The sequence below is a fragment of the Ixodes scapularis genome, unplaced genomic scaffold (genome assembly GCF_016920785.2).
Source record: "Ixodes scapularis isolate PalLabHiFi unplaced genomic scaffold, ASM1692078v2 PGA_scaffold5__190_contigs__length_132052651, whole genome shotgun sequence".
Taxonomy (NCBI): domain Eukaryota; kingdom Metazoa; phylum Arthropoda; class Arachnida; order Ixodida; family Ixodidae; genus Ixodes; species Ixodes scapularis.
The window spans coordinates 42,398,081-42,416,029 of NW_024609880.1; the positions used below are offsets into that span (position 1 = coordinate 42,398,081).

The window sequence follows — 17,949 nt, forward strand, 5'->3', positions numbered from 1 at the left end:
CCCCCCCCCCCCCCCCCCCCCCGCCGCCGCGGCCGAGGGACTTTTATGAATTTGAAAGTCCACGTCCACAGGTTGGCAGGTATGCAGTCCCTACGCACGGCGACGATCCATTTTGCTCGTCACTGCACGTCTCGCGGAAAAGTGTGGAACGTCATGTCTTGGCTCGCATGCGCTGCCCGGTGGTTGTGGCACCCAACCGCGCAACAAAGATCTCACCCAACCACGAAACAAGTCAAGCACAACAACAAAACCGAAGTACGTTGAGCCGTTCACTCGCAGGGAAACGACGAGATAGAAATGTTCGCTTTGTGTTGTGTGACGTCAGAGGTCGAATGTTGCCACCGAAAGCAGCTTTTACGCTAGAGTGCGATTGGAGAAGTATAAATTCAATTACTCATGCAGAAAGGCATATAAAATTCAAATATTGAACATACGATGGGTCTCGAGGCAATAGCAATGATATTCAATTGTTTTCTCGAATACAAAATTTGAGCGGACAATCCCTTTAAAGAAACTTTTCTTTTCTCAAATTTCGCTTTATTTTAAAAGTTATAGGCAACTTAGAATTACAAAAACAAGCAAAAAATAACCTCCTTTATGACATCGTAGGTCCTGGCTTGAGTGGCCGTGAACTAGAGGAGTAGTGAGCTCATCGAGCGCTCACGGCTGCCGCACTCCGTGTCGACGGCTCGAGAGGGCGCCACTAAAGCACGTGTTGGATAGGCTGTATGAAGCGGGCGGTCAGGGCGGCTTGCATTGCATTTGCTGCGCGATTAAGGACTAATTTGTCATAACACTTCATTGGCCACAAACTACAGCAAACACGGTGTAAAGATCAGTTCAGAACGGGCGCCATTTCGCGCTGCCATACCGCCAAATGGCCAAATCGCCAGCCAAGCCCGCGCCGAAAGCCTTCGGAACGCTCGGAACCGGTCGGATCCTTGAGCCGGTATACGACCGCAGCGCCGCCGCGTACATCCGGGACCTTTCTACGCTCGCTGTTCGTCGGGGCCGCATCCCACTAGGCTCTTTTAGTATGCGCCGTTTTTTCCGCCGCTTGGTGGCGGGTTTGTCGACGAGACTCTTCTTGTTTCCGTACTTTATAAACTGCATTTGTTTCTTTTCTGATCTAAATTACCAAACAAAAACTACTTCCATACATAATTGAAACGGTTCGCGACACTTATATTTTGTATTTCGACTAAAAAAAAAGCTTTTAGTGGCTCTGACCAGTAATAAGCCCAGGACCAAAGACGTCACCTTATTTGACCCTGTTTTAAAAGCCACTCCTTCTTTTGTAGTCCAACTTCTAGGGTGGGCCCACTTTATTTGTGAATTCCAGCCAAGTTATCTGCTTTTGAGTCTTTTTGTGAGTCAGCTTTTTGCGAGCACTTCGAAAATGGTAATAGTCTTCCTTTTTCTTCTTTCTGTTTTTAACCCAGCAGGACGCATCTTATCTCAAGCTGATATTTTTACAAATAAAAAATTAATGTGGCTGACGTAGACTTGATATTCTGGGCTTGAGGGGAGCGTGAAACTCGTGAGTGGGGCCATAGTACGGCTTACTTAGTTCTCTGCCCTTCGCTGCTCGTGGCATCAGCGGACGTCTATCTGGAGAACACCGGAGTAAACTGCAGTCGGTTCGTGCTCCGTGCGTTTTTGAACGGCACCAAGAAAGGTGCACATCGGAAACTTGCGTTTACATTCCCTTGTTTTAACCAACGTTCTAATTATTGATGTTATGAGTGTCCTGTTTTTTTTTTTTTTTTTTCTCGATTACTGACATTTAAACATTGGAAACTTTTTCTTATTCACCAACGTCTCAAACGAGGCTCGACCTGTTCCGAACCAAAGGAAGAAAAATATCGAGCCAAACCATATTTATTATTTAAATATTACCTTACTGTTACCAACTCTAAAAAAAACTCTCGAATATCAGGCAACCGCTGCAACGACGAAACTTTGCTCTTTGAGGTAAATAGTACTTCCATTGCTTCGCTGAGAAAGCTCAATGTAGATCATAGAACATTCGTGAGGCACAATATGGCACTCCCATCCAGTGCCTCAGTTCAAATGGTGTCCAGCGTAGCAGTAGACATATTGAGTAAGAAATAACGCAAAATGTCTGACGAGACTTTCGAGAGTCAGCTGCTGCTCAAAATACTCAAGGTCAATAAATCTAACAGGTGGCAACAATAAGAACTCGAATAATCTTCTTCCCTTTGTTTCTTAATTGAGGAAAATATTGTTGAAAGTAACGCCACGAAAGTAACGGATTACTTTTGGGGGTAACGGTCACTTACTTTTATGGGAGGGTAATTGAAATATCAAAATTTAAATTGGCGTGCGTCCTATGACACCCGGGCAATTACTGTCATCGAGGATTACAACCTTTTATCGAGAAATGCAGATATTAAAACGTTTGTATATATAACCTATGCGGAGAGAAATTCGTCTGCTTCTTGTACAGGAGTTGCGGTGACGTCAGAAGAACGCCAAGCTCTGATTGGATTGAATAGAAAAGATAGTGGCTAGACCTCGATGCTAGTGATGTCTTGTGTCTTGAGGTTTACCCACAATGGACCTTTTCCACATACCGACGGCACCAGGCGGTGGCTGCACGAACTAAAAATCGAGGAAGTGACCTACCGGCGCTACCAATCGATACCGGGAACTACGCTACCAGTTTCTTCGCTCTCCGAGCTGCGTCGCGTGCCCAACGCGAGCTTAAAGATCAGCATCCGTGGCGTCCACCCAATCGTTGCGTTTTTCCGTCCGTCCACTTTCTTTTTTTGTGTAACCCAATTATATATATGCTGTAATTACTTGTTCTACTCGCGTATCCACAGGCTCATTCCGAATTTCCTCGATGTTTCGTTCCGACTTCCGCGGCTTGGCATCGGGCGCTCGCGCGTGCGCAGAGCGCTTCCCGGAAAAGGTCCATTGTTTTTAAATCAGTCAATCAGAGCTCGGCGTACTCTGACGTCATTGCAACCCCTGCGCAACAAGCAGACGAACTTGCGCTCCTAATGAAATTCAATGCAAAAAGAAATTGTAGAGCCGTGGAATATACATTACACGCATCCGAAAGTCTAGGTACGTTACTGCTTATTGCTATGTTATGACTGCCATCTAAAATATTCCCAGGGAACATTGCAATGCTTGTAGTTGTTCAGTAGAAATTCCCTTTTAGCGCATGCGCCTACACTCTAAGAAAAAATGGAGGAAAAAAGTGGCAACGGCGCCTCTTCCTCCCTTCTACTGACGCGCCCCCAGGCGGACACGAGAAAAGGGGAGGAACGAAACGTTTTTCTCCTTCTCCAGGCAGACGGGAGAAAGCTTTCGCCCTCCCGACTCATTTTCTTTCGGTTTCGTTTTTCGAGCAGGCCGCGCACGTAGTTTAATAAAGAGCTGTTGAGTTGATTGAGCTTCAGCGGCAGCGAAGGCCGCCTGTATTCCAGTCTTCTAGTCTAAACGTGCGGAACATTTCGGTTGCATTGACGTTTTTATCACTAATTTTATCAAACGAGCAAACGAAGCCGCTAGAAACAGCGAAGTTCCGGAACAGTGCCAGCAGCGCCACGTACACTGGAGGATGGCCGTCTCCGCATTGCGGGACTCGCGCGGCACGGAACTACGGTAGCGAAACCACGCGGAACTGTGTCGACGTTTTCGACGTTACGGAAACCGCAGGAACTGCGTCCAAGACAGGCAGGTTTTGCTGCCGGCTGCCTGGGTGCCTTCCGTCCCGAGTTCGGTTCTGTTTTCCGATGCCGAGTGCAACCGCCATTCAACGTGGTTCTGTATTTGTGCGTGTCAACAACATAGCTGCAACATCGTGATGGCAGTGTCGTGGGTTGTGAACAGAAGACTGGAATTATCGCCGATGTGACCGTGTGTTCGCGTATCAGTGGTGTAACAAAAAGATGAGATCGTAAACTGTCCGGCATTGATGCCGCTGGTCGGGCCGTGATCGGAGGGGGCGGGGTGTCGCAGGTTGACATTCCGCTTTACATTAAAAAGTTTAATACCACTTGAGGGATTACGTGCAATCGATCAACGTGCGGATAGTCATGTTAGAACGCTGGTCTGAACGGTAAGCTCCTATCGTACAGTGGCCAATGTGACCGTCGGTTGTCTCGTCCCCGACAGCGATTGCGCTCTGGGGAAAGGACAACAGTACGAAATCTTGACGGAAAGTACGTATATTTACCGCTCATTCACACTGGAAGCGGATCCGCGTTCGCAAAGCGGTTGCGAACGCGGTTGTATAAAGATCCAGTGCAATTGCACGCGCACTCGATGACATCAAGTGCGCGTGCAATTGTGCTGGATCTTTATACAACTGCGTTCGCAACCGCTTTGCGAACGCGGACCCGCTTCCAGTGTGAATGAGCGGTTACTGTGTTTAATTTTAGCATTAAAAAACAATAGTATGTAAAATCGGGAAAAAAAGCTACCCTTTATTTTGCTGTTTAAATATACAACGGTTCCTGGAGAAACTGCCCTCCAAGTGGCGCGCTGGGATGAGCGCTAGAAGTTTTCGAGCTCTCCACGGCGTAGCTACGGCGTAGCTCCGTACCTGCCGCTAGTCGCAGCTTTGGCTGCATTCAAGTTGATCGAAAAGCGATTCCTCAGCCCGTGAAGCATCACTTCCAGCTGAGTGAATATCCGCTCTACAGAGATTAATTTAAGACGGCAAATGCAGCTTTGCGCGAACAGCACAAATAGAAAAACCAATAGAAATACAGGCTACGACGTGCCGTGTGGGGAAACAAACTCATGGCTTCGAACCGCATTGGAGCGGTTGATTTATTGGCTTTCAAATAATTACGGCATGATCGAGCGTTTACTTTTTAATAAGAGATTCATCCCCTGAGCCATTTAAAATACTCTCAGGGATATGGCATTGCTGGAAAAATATCAACATGCTGGGAATATATTTTATTGCTCAGGGAGTCACCGAAAAGTTCCGTACGTTCGAAACGACCAGTATAAAAGACGGAAACGCAGACCACGGGTGTAGTGTTCGGGGTAGTGTAGTGCTCCGTTGTATTGATATTTATGTGTCCCGGTATGTGCTCAATGTATGTTCACCTGATACTTGTAATAAGCATAATGTGTGTAGTAGAGAATCCCCAAGAGCCGGAGAGCGGCTCTGAAGCGCAGTAGTGGCCTGGTAAGAGCAAATTATTTTTTGTAGAACATGAATGGGGCGGTACCTAGCGCCACCTAGCCTAGCTACTTGCAATTACTCTGCTTGACCCCGCGACCCCGCCATCTGGTGGCTAGCGATTCAACCTTTCACGCTACGCGATAAACAGCGGCTTCGAGTTTGTTCTTTCGAGAGCGGCTTTTGGTTCGCGGATTGAATTTGCCCTTCTCCGTGATGTGCGGTTGACTAAGGAATTGTGACTCGAGGAACACCTAAGGTAAGGCGCAAAGTGCGCGAAGTAACTGGGTATCGGTTGTCTCCGTTTAACAACGCAGTGCTGTCGACGAGAAGACTGAGTAACTGCTTTCGAAACGCCTGTGGCGGGAATCTGGCTTCGGAAATAAACACAGTTCGCGGAAAGCTCGTGTTATGCTTTTATTTGCTGCTCCTCTCGTCCCGTACAAGAGACGTAGCGTCCTCGTCAAGCCTTATTGGGCTCGATTTGCTCGATTCGGGGCCGCCATATTGAGATGCAAGCGACGGAGGAACTTTGCTCCCCTGCTTCAGGGACGAACGTTTCTCCCTTTCTAAAGGAACATAGGTTACAAGACCGTTCCTCCCCTAAGGGAGGACTATCCATACCCTTTTTTCTAAGAGTGTAGGCGTTGATTTCTACAAACGTTGGGAATGAACTAGAGAGAATGCATGTACACGTGGCGGGGTCAACAGTGAGATAATCCCTGGAACCCACGGAGCACGACATGCCAAAAAAATATCGTACCTCGTTCAACGCGGCTTGTGTACCTCTACAACAGCGGTTCTCAAACTGTGGTTCGCGGTTACCCAAAGTTCCTCGAGAGTGATATCTACATTCTTCGAGCACAACAGTGTCAAACATCATGGGTACTATGTTAATTTGGTGCCAAACTTAGCCCGAACTTTAATGTTGCATAGACAACCCACTCGCGTAATTTAGACCTCTCAGTGAAGCAACACAAAAATTATTCTAAAGGTTTATTTTGTAGTTAATTTCCAACCAGTCATACTTGGCGTATTTAGACTTCGTTGTCCATATTAAGAAATTATTGCACCTTGGAATTAGCTGCAAATATTGCAACTGTGATCTCGTTGTAATCTCCAATTCCGCGGTTTCATTGAAATATAAACTCTTGTCCCTGAGGATGCAACCTAAACAAGTGACAACCACCTGTACAATACTATGACGTTGGTTACGTCCTCGTCGTTATTTGTCTTGGTGCAATATATGATTTGAGGAGGAAACCAGTTGGGCTACAGCATTTCTAAGAACAAAATAATTGTTTTCGCATGAGAAACAATGTAATACATTTATCACAGGGAAGATTTATCTTTCAGAGTTTTCTCAGCATATAAAACTGTGCTGATAACATGAGTTGGCTACTCTTTTGGGGACAGCTGTCCTTTGATTATAGCATCGTGAAATGCGTAGACGTCGAAGTGTGACTTGCAAATCGTCTCCGTTTCTTAGAGTTTTTGCTCGTGAGAATCATTAGATGCGGATGATGTTGAAAGAGCATGAATCGCACTGACTATAAACAAACTTATTTTATGTTTTTTTAAACGTTGAAATTAACGAAATCCCAACCTAGAGCAAATACATGCATTAATCTTTACAATTTAACTTATACTACGACAATGAGGACCCAAGAACAAAATTTCATGCTCAGAGTACCAGTGCTAATATCATTTTACCTTCGAAATAATATTATATTTTCTCCTGTGTTAGGATACATTAGATATGACAGCGTGTTCCTCGCAGCGTGTGCAAATATATCAGCAAATATTACTCTAGAGCATTTAAAGGCAGTGACCTATATTTCCAGGTAAAAATTTCGTTGAAACCGCTCTACTACGTAGAAATGCTTGGTATAAAGCACGGAAGCTGTAATATTCCCCAGTGAGAAAAATTGCTGGCGTCTTATCTACATTGCATCGCTGCTAGGACCGGTTGAATATTGCCCTATGAGCTTCAAGTTTTTTTTGTATTCTTAGTTCCAAAATATTCCCTTGCGATCGACCAACATTCACTCCTTAGGTGGAACACTACTCAGGAGCACTAACTTTTTAACTATTCATCTCATTATTTGCAAAGCCTCATCAGAGATGGTAAAAAAGATGTCATGCAAAGTTTTAGGTGTGTAAGTTTATCCTTCAAATAAATATTTAAAAATGCATCAAATAAACACTGCACGCCTCGAATAACATTCGTTTGAAAGGTGGTGATAGTGTCTCGTATTGTATTTAGAAATTTAGTGATAATGTGGCAAGCTTAATAAAATAAAGCATAACACCCCTTTCATACGGCAATACAAAGAAATTGCATAAATTATACCATTTTAATATAAAATAAAAATGTGAAATAATACTTTCATTTTCTTGAGAGCGTTAGGTTCAAGACACTACACCTTTTCATAACAAACGGCCACGAAAATGACGAAAGTAAGGTTACAGCCGCGTTCCTTACAGAATTCGTTATCAAATTCTCATTTTCAACCAACATTTAATGCAAAAAAAATTGTAAACCACTTGAAATTCAGAAAGCTGTAACATATAGATGGTGGCTGAATGTCGGAAATCATTTATTGAGAAAACAACTATTTCAGTTACAACACTGAACCATTCTACAGCATGCATCAGGATATTTGAAAGCATGATTAAACTGTTTCTCAAAATTGTGACTTTCAAACAATACCAATTTTAGGGTAGTATTCCCTCTTAACTCAATGAAAGGAGTTGTATCCTTAAACTCTTCTTTTATTTTAATTTATCCCTTTCTAATTTTGAACCGCAAAAAAAAAAAAAAAAAAAAAAAAAAACGGCTATCCTTTTTACTGTTATGTAATTCTATGCAGACGATTCATTTCACAGTACCATTCCTCAGAGCGTGGATTTGGAGGACTGAGATGCTCCTCTGTCGTATCTTTCCGGCCTTCTTAATACCTTCGCCGATTCCAGCCACGTGTGAGGTGTTACAAATCACGCTCACATTCTCCAGTGCTAAGGAATGGATCCGCTAGCGCAGAAAAGTTTTCCAATCCTAAATGCCTCTTTTTTAATATTTGCGCTCTAAATAATCGATTCTGATGCATTCTACACCTTAGGTTTTCTCATAAAATAAAAATTTTAAATATTGGCTCTCGCAAGAGCGTTTAGTTGTCGTTTGTTTTGCTTCTTCGCCATACGTTGAAGGGGACTTTTTTTTTGTGAGGTCAAGCGTGAGTGGACGTTTGAACCTTGCGACAGAAGAAGAGAAGCCACCCCGTACAAAAATGTCCTCTGGGCGGCTATAGAAAATTCTTTGTATGATCGGCTTTAGCTATTTGGCCTAATTAGATAAAAAAAAGTGTCTTGCTCTCTTTAGCATTTATGGTCGCCTTTATGGGCCTCTTTAGCTTTGTCTATGGCCCTATCGCTGTCCAGCCATAGCGCTCTTTAGCTTGTCTAATGGTTGGCTAAAGACTCCCCTATGCCGTATCCTATGGCTCTCTTTAGCCAGCAAACTCTAAAAAAAAAATTTCCTTCAAGTTCCGCGACTTGTGAACGCTACATGGTAGATATACACATCTCTGAAAACACAGAATACACAGAACACATGGAAAACACTACCACACACACAACACCAACAACGCAGGGACACCGGAGCGAACATACGCTATGTTCGCACTAGCTGTATATGTGGCAGTCTAATTTCTGAATCCGACTTTGCCGGTGACCCATCATTTGTCGCAAAAACACGGAGAGGCGGAGCAAATATTACTCGTACTTAATATATTATTTGAATTGTCTCTTGAAGTAGCCTCCATCTCTTAATTCAACACCCTGAAAAAAGCAAATGTAGATCATTGGGCTAATTAACTACAATTTATGAATTATCTTTTTAATAAGTTTGATGAATCACGTTGACATTGCCGTGATGACATGCAGTACACTAGGGCTGAAGATTGGAATCAAGCTATTGCTTGATTGCAGTGTTCGGCGCAAGTGTAATTTATTTTCACTTTTGGTTGGTAATAATTAATTTTAATTGTTGCACAAGTATTTTAATGGATATTTCAAACAAACAATATTACTGGTTTTCACGACTCGTTGCAACAGCATAGATTATGGTTTGTCACCGGCATTACAGAAATTTAGTATTGATTTAATTTTCTAACTTGGATTGTTTTTACTAAGAAGTATCGGTAGTGATTTTCTATTGGCGTGGAAAAAAAATTTATTGGTTCTTTGTCGTTAGACTCGGGGCCATAAATTTTTCTATACACGGGTAAAGACAATTTATTGGTTTCCAGTCTTTAAACCCGGGCCAAAGAATTTTCTATAGGCGGGTCAAGAACATTTATTGGTTCGCTGTCTTTAGACATGGGGCCATATAATTTTTTATAGGCGTCTAAGGAAATTTGATTGGTTCCCTGTCTTTAGACTCAGGGCCATCAAATTTCCTATAGACAATTAACGACAATTTAATGGCTCCCAGTCTTTAGACGTGTAGCCATAGACTTTTCTACAGGCGGGTAAAGAAAATGCATTGGATCCTAGTCTTTAGACACAGCGCCATAGATTTTTCTATTACTGGCTGTAGCTGTCTTTATGGATTTCTATGGCCGACCATAGAGGGCAGTAGGGGGTAATAGCCTGCCATATAATTTTCCATAAACGACCATAGACCATGTTTGTATGGGACTCCTCCTCGAGGACATCTAAGAAAGTACCGCTAAGCTGTGGGTTGAAAAGGAAGCCGGAGTCTCTCCCTTCTCTGCCATTTGTCTGGTGCGCGCCCTGAAGCCACGACACTAAAACCGCTCTATGGCGCTGCCGTGCGAAGTAGTACAACTAAAGATGGCTGTTTTCTTTCCATACTAATAATGCAGTGCAACTGTACCAAGATAGCATAGAAAGAAGTAATTGATTTAGGGCAAATAAGTAGGGTACCCAGTTGATTCATGCGATGTGCTCCCTAAGCTCATCGTAACACCGTGTTTTCGAATACACCGAATTACTTACTACCTTTCTCAACGTCGCCACCATACAGCCTGGATTGCATGTAACTTTGAGAAGCCATAGGCATTCCCACAACACCTGAAATATAGTATTTAGACACCATTAGGTACCCTCCGGTTCGGATGCTATTCTAGATTTGGTATCACGAGGGATTTTTTGGTGAGCTAACACAATACCGTACTAACGATTCCAGTGTAAAGGTTGGAAGAAGTAGTGCAGGTTTGGAAAAGAAAGGTTTAGGCTGCGCTTTTGATTTGTCGTGATGTCGTTCTTGCTTGAGCCCATTATGATTGATCATCACCATTTTCAATTCGAACAGATTATTTACTTACTTCCACAACGTCACCCCGACGAAACCAGAATTATTCATAGTGCCATGTTAACAAAACAGGATGCTTTCTCACGTGACTCCAAAGTTAGTCCTAGGATACCGTAGGTACACAGCAGTTCGGGTGCTATTCTGAACCCATTGCCATGCAAAGTGTTGCAAGCGTGCCAAGGGTGAAGAGAGTTGACCGACAGTAAGACACCTGCGCGGAGAGCTCCCCTGGCCGCACAGCGCAACTCTCAAATAAAATAAACACACAACTAGCTGCAGGATACTCCGAGACGCTTTGAGCAGAACTCGCCACTTGCGAAAGCTTCGAAAACGAGAAGAAAAAAAAGAAAAAGAAACGGAACAATAGAAGAACATGGCAACGCTGGCACATGACCACCTGCCTGGAAGGTTCATACTGTAGTTGGCGTCAACTGCATTCCTCATAATGCAAACTTCTTTATATGGCGATTTAATCGGTAGATAAAAACACAACAGCAATGCTTGTGTTCCTTTTCGGTCGTTGTTTTTTTTAGAGTTTATCTTTCGTTGTTTTTATTGTCTCATTGCCGCATGTTCGCTCTTCTTCATTCAATGATTGTTGTTAAAATTCTTTTATTTGATCATGTGTAACATTAATCATCCTGCATAGGCAGATGGTGCCCTTGTCGTATTGAATGTGCTCGAACATTGGATATCATGTATAAATGTTCCTATCTGGGCTCAAATGCTCCTAGTTTTCGCTGACCTCGAGACGTACCCAGTTTTGAGACTTTGCGGTGCGTTTAAAAAAACGACAACAACAACGAATATTGAATAGAGCTCAATATTAACAAATGTAAAATAATTCGGAGAACACATAAAGCCAACTTCAATTTTGCTTATAGCATTATTAACACACCTAGAGCTTGCAAACTTATGCAAGCATCTGGGCGTGATTTTAAGTGCTGACCTTTCATGGAAAGTTCCTATTAACTATGCGAGTAACAACACCAATCGAATGCTTGGTTACCTCAAATATAACTTTTATCCCGCCCCATCATCATCAAAAATATTCTTTTCTAAAACACTAGTTCTGCGCAAGCTAGAGTACGCAGCTTCTCTCTGGGATCCCCCTACCCTCTACCTTAATTGATTCACCTGAATATATTCAGATCAGAGCTACACGCTTCATAATGGCCAATTATAACCGCACCGCAAGCGCAACATCATTGAAAGATAGTTTGTTACTCCCAAACCTCGCACACCGACGCACAGTCTCTCGTATTTGTCTTTTTCATAAAATGTATTACCATATTCCTCAGCTTAAATCGCAACAAATCATCCCCACTACTTTGTTTCAGCACGCCTTGATCATCGTCACAAAGTCGGTGTTCCATTTTGGACTAATTTTTATTATGACTCTTTTATTGCAATAACTTCCAAGGTCTAGAATTGCTTCCCAGGATTGCTCACACCAATTAATGACGCCCCACTTTTTTGCACATCCATTGCCAATTTCATGTTCCCTGTTCTTTGAATCGTGTATATTTTGTTATATTTGTAGTATTATCCCTATTGTTCCCACCCCACTGCAATGCCTTGCGCCCCGGAGGGTAAAATAAATAAATAAACGAACAAATAAATTTATGCTCAAAAGCTAGTTTGTAATTTTGTTGTTATTCGGCTCACAATTTTAATAAAAAAAAAAACGAATGCCGACTACATGAATACACTTCTCCGTGTTCAAGAAGATTAGAGTGGATTGAAGCAGATGACACGAAGCACGAAGAGCGCAGCAGATACTTAGCCGTTTACTACAGCCCTTGTGTGTTTGACAGTTAAAATAAACCTGACCTACATACCTCTATTGCGTGTGAAGTAGCCCCCTACTGCTGGCATCCCGATATGGCCATGTCGCGCACTAATTGGCACTCGCTTATCAAAGTGGTGAGCTCCCTTGGTGAAAACGTGTGTCTCTCGCGCATAAGTCTTTTGCTCGTTCTTGCATCACCAAGATAATGCACTTGTCATGGCCATTTTAGTGGCCCCGCTAAGATGCTGAAGGCGCGCTAAGAATTCCATATACGCTTGGCTTGTCTGTAAACGATTGATCGAATACAACAGAATGAAGACGGGAAACTCTATTTGTAATTCCGATATTCGAATCGTATCAACACCGTGCTTGGGAACCTCTGCTTGGCGCTTGGAGAGTAATGCAGTCTTCAGAGTACAAGCATGTCTCCAGAGGCCTGTTCCTGGAGCTGGCCGTCCTCCCTCTGCGCTCCAGATGATGTCTTGGACCGGAGCAGACGCTCTAGATGCTTCCACATGAGCGCCTGGTTGCGGAGTGCGTCTTGGCCCTCGCGAACTTGCTTCTGACGCTCGCGGAGCGCCTTGCCCTCTTTTTCCTGCTCCGAGATCTCCTGGTTCAGACGATCTCTGGAAAGTGCATCGTGGTGTGCGTGTGAGCTCTGCATTAGGACTTAGAGACCTGGTCCTGTCTCTATAAGCAGCAAAGCCATCCAGCGGCAAAAACGTAGTGTTGAGAATTGGGGGTTAATCTCTGCACAAGCCGCTATCCACCACTTTATGGTCCAAGACTAGAGTCGCCTATACTTGTAAAGTATTTACTGTTAGTTCCACATGTCGACGGTCAGTCAACCATAGCTAAAGATTCGGGACGCAGTACAATCGAACAGCCTCGTTGATATTTACTTCCTCGCACAGCTGGCTATGCCTTGAAGGTCCCAAAATCATGCCTATTTGCGAAGGTCTACGCAATAAACTAATCGACCTGGATACATAATTCGCCAAGTCGAGCTGAGTCTGGATGTACCTAAAGATAAAACACAAAGAAAACGTAAGTAAACAATGTCTCGCACATAGTTTTACTGGCTTATGTTAAGGCCGGAGTGAACAAAGCGAAAATACGAGGGCACTTACTCTAGCACGTAATGTATGCTAAAGCTTCCGCAGCTTGCTGCTCGCCTTTAGGTCTCTGTCATTGTGACGTCGGTGTCGTTTCTTCATCGACCTCCCGAGCACAATTCTGAGGATTTTCGCGCCATTTTCGCTTCTGCACTCGATTCCGCTACCTGTCCTCATGCGCACTTGGTCGTAGGGTGAGCCTCCTCTGCGCGTCCAAACTGATAGTCGCGTTATTCGGGACGGCAACGAACTTCCCGAGGCCTAGCCATACGGCGTGCAAGTTCGTTCCGCTCGGACGGTCGTGTGTATGCGGCGGCAATACCACCTAGAAGACGAGGCCTGCGCATGACGTCATCGTTAGTGGACCCCCGATCCGCCCCCAAGCGGCAGTAAAATCGCCAGAACTAGGCGAGAGTCGATGCAAAGTAGCAGATGCGTCTTGTTTATCATGACGTCGCCGCCTGCTAACTTAGTGCTTTTTGTGAGACGTTTCGATACTCCCTGGCGGCGACGCTCACGCCGGCTACTGCGCGCTGCATGGATCCACTGGAAGTGACAGTGAGGGAGGAAAGGGGGGGGGGGGGGGGGGGGGGGGGGGGCTAAAGGTTTCGTTTTTTAGGTGCTATTGCTACAGCTATGCTTCGAGAAACTGAGGGAGAGAAGGATACGAGAGCGCACGGGGTCATCACAACGCCCAACTCTGATGCAAATGATTAGTGGGAAGACCTAAAGCTATAATTGCCTTTGTCTCCACTGCAGTCGCCGAACGCGTTAGAAGGCGGAACGCCGGCGTCCAGCGTTTGGCTTTCGCATTCGAACGCGTTCGACGAGTGCAGTTCAGACAAAGTCTTTTTTTTTTTTTTTTGTCTCCGCTGCGCTCGTCGAACCCGTTCGAATGCGAGGGCCAAACGCCGGACGCCGGCGTTCCGCCTTCTAACGTGTTCGACAAGTACAGTGGACGCAAAGACAGCTCTAAAGTTTCTCACTTTCCCTCAGTTTTTTGTGCATACAAGGTAATGTTGACGACGCGTCTCTTTCGAACGACCGGCCTCCAACACGTGCTCATCGGTTCTTGCTGTACTTAGGCGGCGCTTGCATGATTGAGGCTCACGATACTCCGAAGTGTTATCGAAGGTAGAGATAAATAAAATGTATACCACGTTTTTTACAAACTCAACGGACGTAGCATGCGCACCTTGGGGCCTCAGGCGCGGTGGCTGGGAGCGATCATCTGATTGATGACGTCACCGGGGGTTATCTCGAAGGTCACTCACGCAATATCCCGGGAAGGTGCCCAATAACAGCCGTGGATGTAAACACTATCGTTACTCATGAGTATCTATAGTTTCTGCCAATGCATGCCTGTGTTAAGCTGGGAAATGTATGCTGAAAATCGCACAAACCAAGCAGGTGTTTCTACGCGTGTACTAATCTGGATAAGTACTCTACACTCTAAGAAATCTCGTGCGTCTACTTCCCTGCAAAGCACCTTGTGAGTGCCAATCGTTGCAATCTACAGAGGGAGTTCGGCGAATATGAGAAGGTCGAAATTGCGATTATACAGGGTGTCACAAAAGAAAATTTACACGGTCTTTTTTACCGTAAAAATAAACTAGGCATCGCCGAACGCTCATTCTCCGCCCAAAGATAGAGCTAGAGGTCACAACCAGATGCCAAAGTTTTAGCCCGATCCGATAATTCAATCAAAAGTTAAAAGTGATTTTCTGAAAATTTCAATGGGAAAATGGAGCCCATTTTTGCCCGTTTGCGGTTTCTGGTGCCATAGAGCCCCATGTGTTCGAAAACTCCGTCGGGCACCATTTTCTCATTGAGGTTTTCAGAAAATCACTCCTCATTTTTGAATAAGGTATCGGATCGGACTGAAACTCTGGCATCTGGTTATGACCTCTAGCGCTACCTTTGAACGGAGAATGAGCGTTCGGCGATTCCTAGTTTATTTTTGCGGTAAAAAAGACCGTGTAAATTTTCTTTTGTGACACCCTGTATAAGGGTTGTGCAAATAGTTGCTCGAAATAAAGAGCACTGCGTCGCTCTTAGCTTTCTCGATCAAAGAGAAGGCAATGATGTACTTACTCTCTTTACACTGTTCAAAACAGCAATGACACTGCGTTATGTTCTTTAAAGCGATATTCTCACACTTCTAGTTTAGAGCTCACCGTGCTTTAGACCTGAAAAATACACTGCGCAGGGATATAAGTACGTCAAGCATCATTATCAGTGTCACCGTGCTTGTTTTTGTTTTATGTTTAGATTCGTCATCCGCCTAGCTTCCTCTGTATATTTCGTTTCCCTTTCGTCCGGGAGCAGCCGAAGTTACCTCAAGATGAGGCCAATAAAGCATCGTTAAAATCGCAACGTCACAGCGGCTGATGTCTCTATGTAAGTGTACTTTCGTCGACTGAACAAATCAAGTTCACTGAGCGTTCCATGACCTTGCGCTCTTAGTATTTCTGTCCATGTTTTTGCCTCTGCTAGCCTTTGATAGCGCTCGGGCATATCGTGAAACGAAGTACGTAGATTGCGGGAATTGACTCCTTCAAGTGCTTTGCACAAAAGTGGACACACTAGGTGTCTAAAGGGGTATCCACACAGGCGAGAAATCAATCCCTTTGCTCCCCGGAATGTGTATCACGTGATAACAGCGTCATGGTTTAGCGCGTAGCCGCGCTCACGTACACATTCCAGGGGTATGGGGGAGCTTTTGTTCGGGCTGCACAAACGCTCCCAGACTTGGCGTGGGATCTCTGCAATGGGCGGTGTTTTATACGCGTGTCTGGTAATTTTACAGATTTCGCTCAACTCTATGACGGCGGTGGCATCGCGATCGCCCATCTTGTTGAGGCTTGTGCGGACGTGCATGTCGTCAGAGAAACCCGAAGGTGTCTTTGATATTCATGAATTCCGTCCTCAAGCCGCTCCTCATACAACCGTTTTTTTTTTTTTTTTTTTTTTTTAGTCCACGTCTTTTGTGTTGTATCCACCCATTCAAGAAGCATCTTTTTTTACTGCGATAGCAGTTACTGGGACAGTTCGCGGGTTTCGCACCATCTGCCGCGCTTCATATAGACACGAGCTATTTTCGGCATTCCGCCAAAAGATTGCCCATTAACCTCACACCGCTGAACACGGCTCTGATATCAATCCGCGTATCACGTCACCTGTTACCTGGCGTCAGCTGACACTATGACGTTACACTGACACGTCAAGTCACGTTGCGGATTGACGCCACGCGATTCAATGACGTCAAGTGACACCGTCAGTCACGTGATGGTACGACGTCAGGTGAAACTATGACGTCATGTGACATGCAAAAGTCACGGAACGATAAGTCATCCCGTGACACCATGACGGCACATAGGAATATAAACAGGAGACTGCTGATAATGGAAACCATAAAAGCAAAGCGTTTTCGCTAATTATGCCAGAAAGGTAAGCTAGGGTGGTGTTAAGCCGGCTAAACCACGGGCTCCTCAAATTAGATGGAGCCTCACGAGTGAAACTAGGGGGAGTGCGCGATTTCGGAAGTGTTCTTCAGCTGCCACAAAGCGGTATTAGTTCATGACCAATGACATGGCATAAGGCGTTCAGACAGCCACACTAACGACAAGGAGGAAACAGTCTATGCATACACTTAAAGTTTTGTCGTTCCCTGGATTTTAATCTTGGGCGAGCGGTTTTCGAAGTGTTCTTCAATTACCACGTGGCAGTCCTAGTTTGTGTCCAATGAAATTGTTTAAGAGGTTTACGAATTGCTCTCTACTTAATACACCCTCGTTGGTTCCGAAACGCTATGGAGTATTCGTCCGGTGTATTCCTCGGTTTAATATGAAACGCCGAAACTGAATCTTATATCGCGAAGCTCTCAACTTTACCGTTTACGTCCATCTGCTCCGAAATGACAACTTAGCGGCTCCGACGTCACACTTCAGCTGTCGCAGTATTTCACCTTACGGGTAGCGCAACTGTTTACCAATTTCGTTCAACAGGAAGCAGTTCTTTGTCTTCTGCATCTAACAGCGCTGTTGTCATAATCGCGTATTGCCGTTTTATGTACGTCTCCATTTCTCTAGCCTCGGCAGCGCACTGAGGACTGTTGTCGAGAGTGCGACCGCTATATACGTCTGATAACACTGACATTCCTCTCGGCTCACTGCACGGTGATAGTTAGGAGATAAAATTCGCTTAGAAGGGAGGAAGGAATGATGTGTTTGTCTTTCTAGACTTAGGCTAGGTGGCGCAAGCTACCGCCTGTAACAAAAGGTTTAGCCATTAAAGGGGTACGGAAACCGAATTCTAGCGCTCATTTTTTAGCTTTAATGTGTTGCATGTTGCAGAATAACCTCAAAAATAACAGTCTTTCGTTGAAAGCACAAGAAAACTATTTTTAAAGCTAATTAAACGATCTTTGAATGTGCACCTGGCGGATGCATGTGGAGCCTATCTGAGAGATAATCTAGAAACGTTGGGGAACTTGCTACGGAGTCATGACGTGGAAAGCTCCGTCGGTGCA

The 17,949-nt window shown here is 44.6% G+C and overlaps 1 protein-coding gene across 3 annotated transcripts in view; it reads right to left on the reverse strand.

Moving 5' to 3' along the window:
- Positions 1-12,616: 12,616 nt before the first annotated feature.
- LOC115316261 (intraflagellar transport protein 81 homolog) overlaps positions 12,617-17,949 on the reverse strand; it is a 46,471-nt gene continuing 41,138 nt past the window's right edge. For 2 of the 3 annotated variants that reach the window (XM_040215618.3, XM_040215617.3), the window contains exon 13: positions 12,634-12,929. In XM_040215618.3, coding sequence (XP_040071552.1) covers positions 12,713-12,929 — 217 coding nt within the window. In that variant the 3' untranslated portion in view covers positions 12,634-12,712. Of the gene's footprint in view, positions 12,930-17,949 lie in introns of all 3 variants that reach the window. The other variant, XM_040215616.2, reaches the window with a different exon arrangement.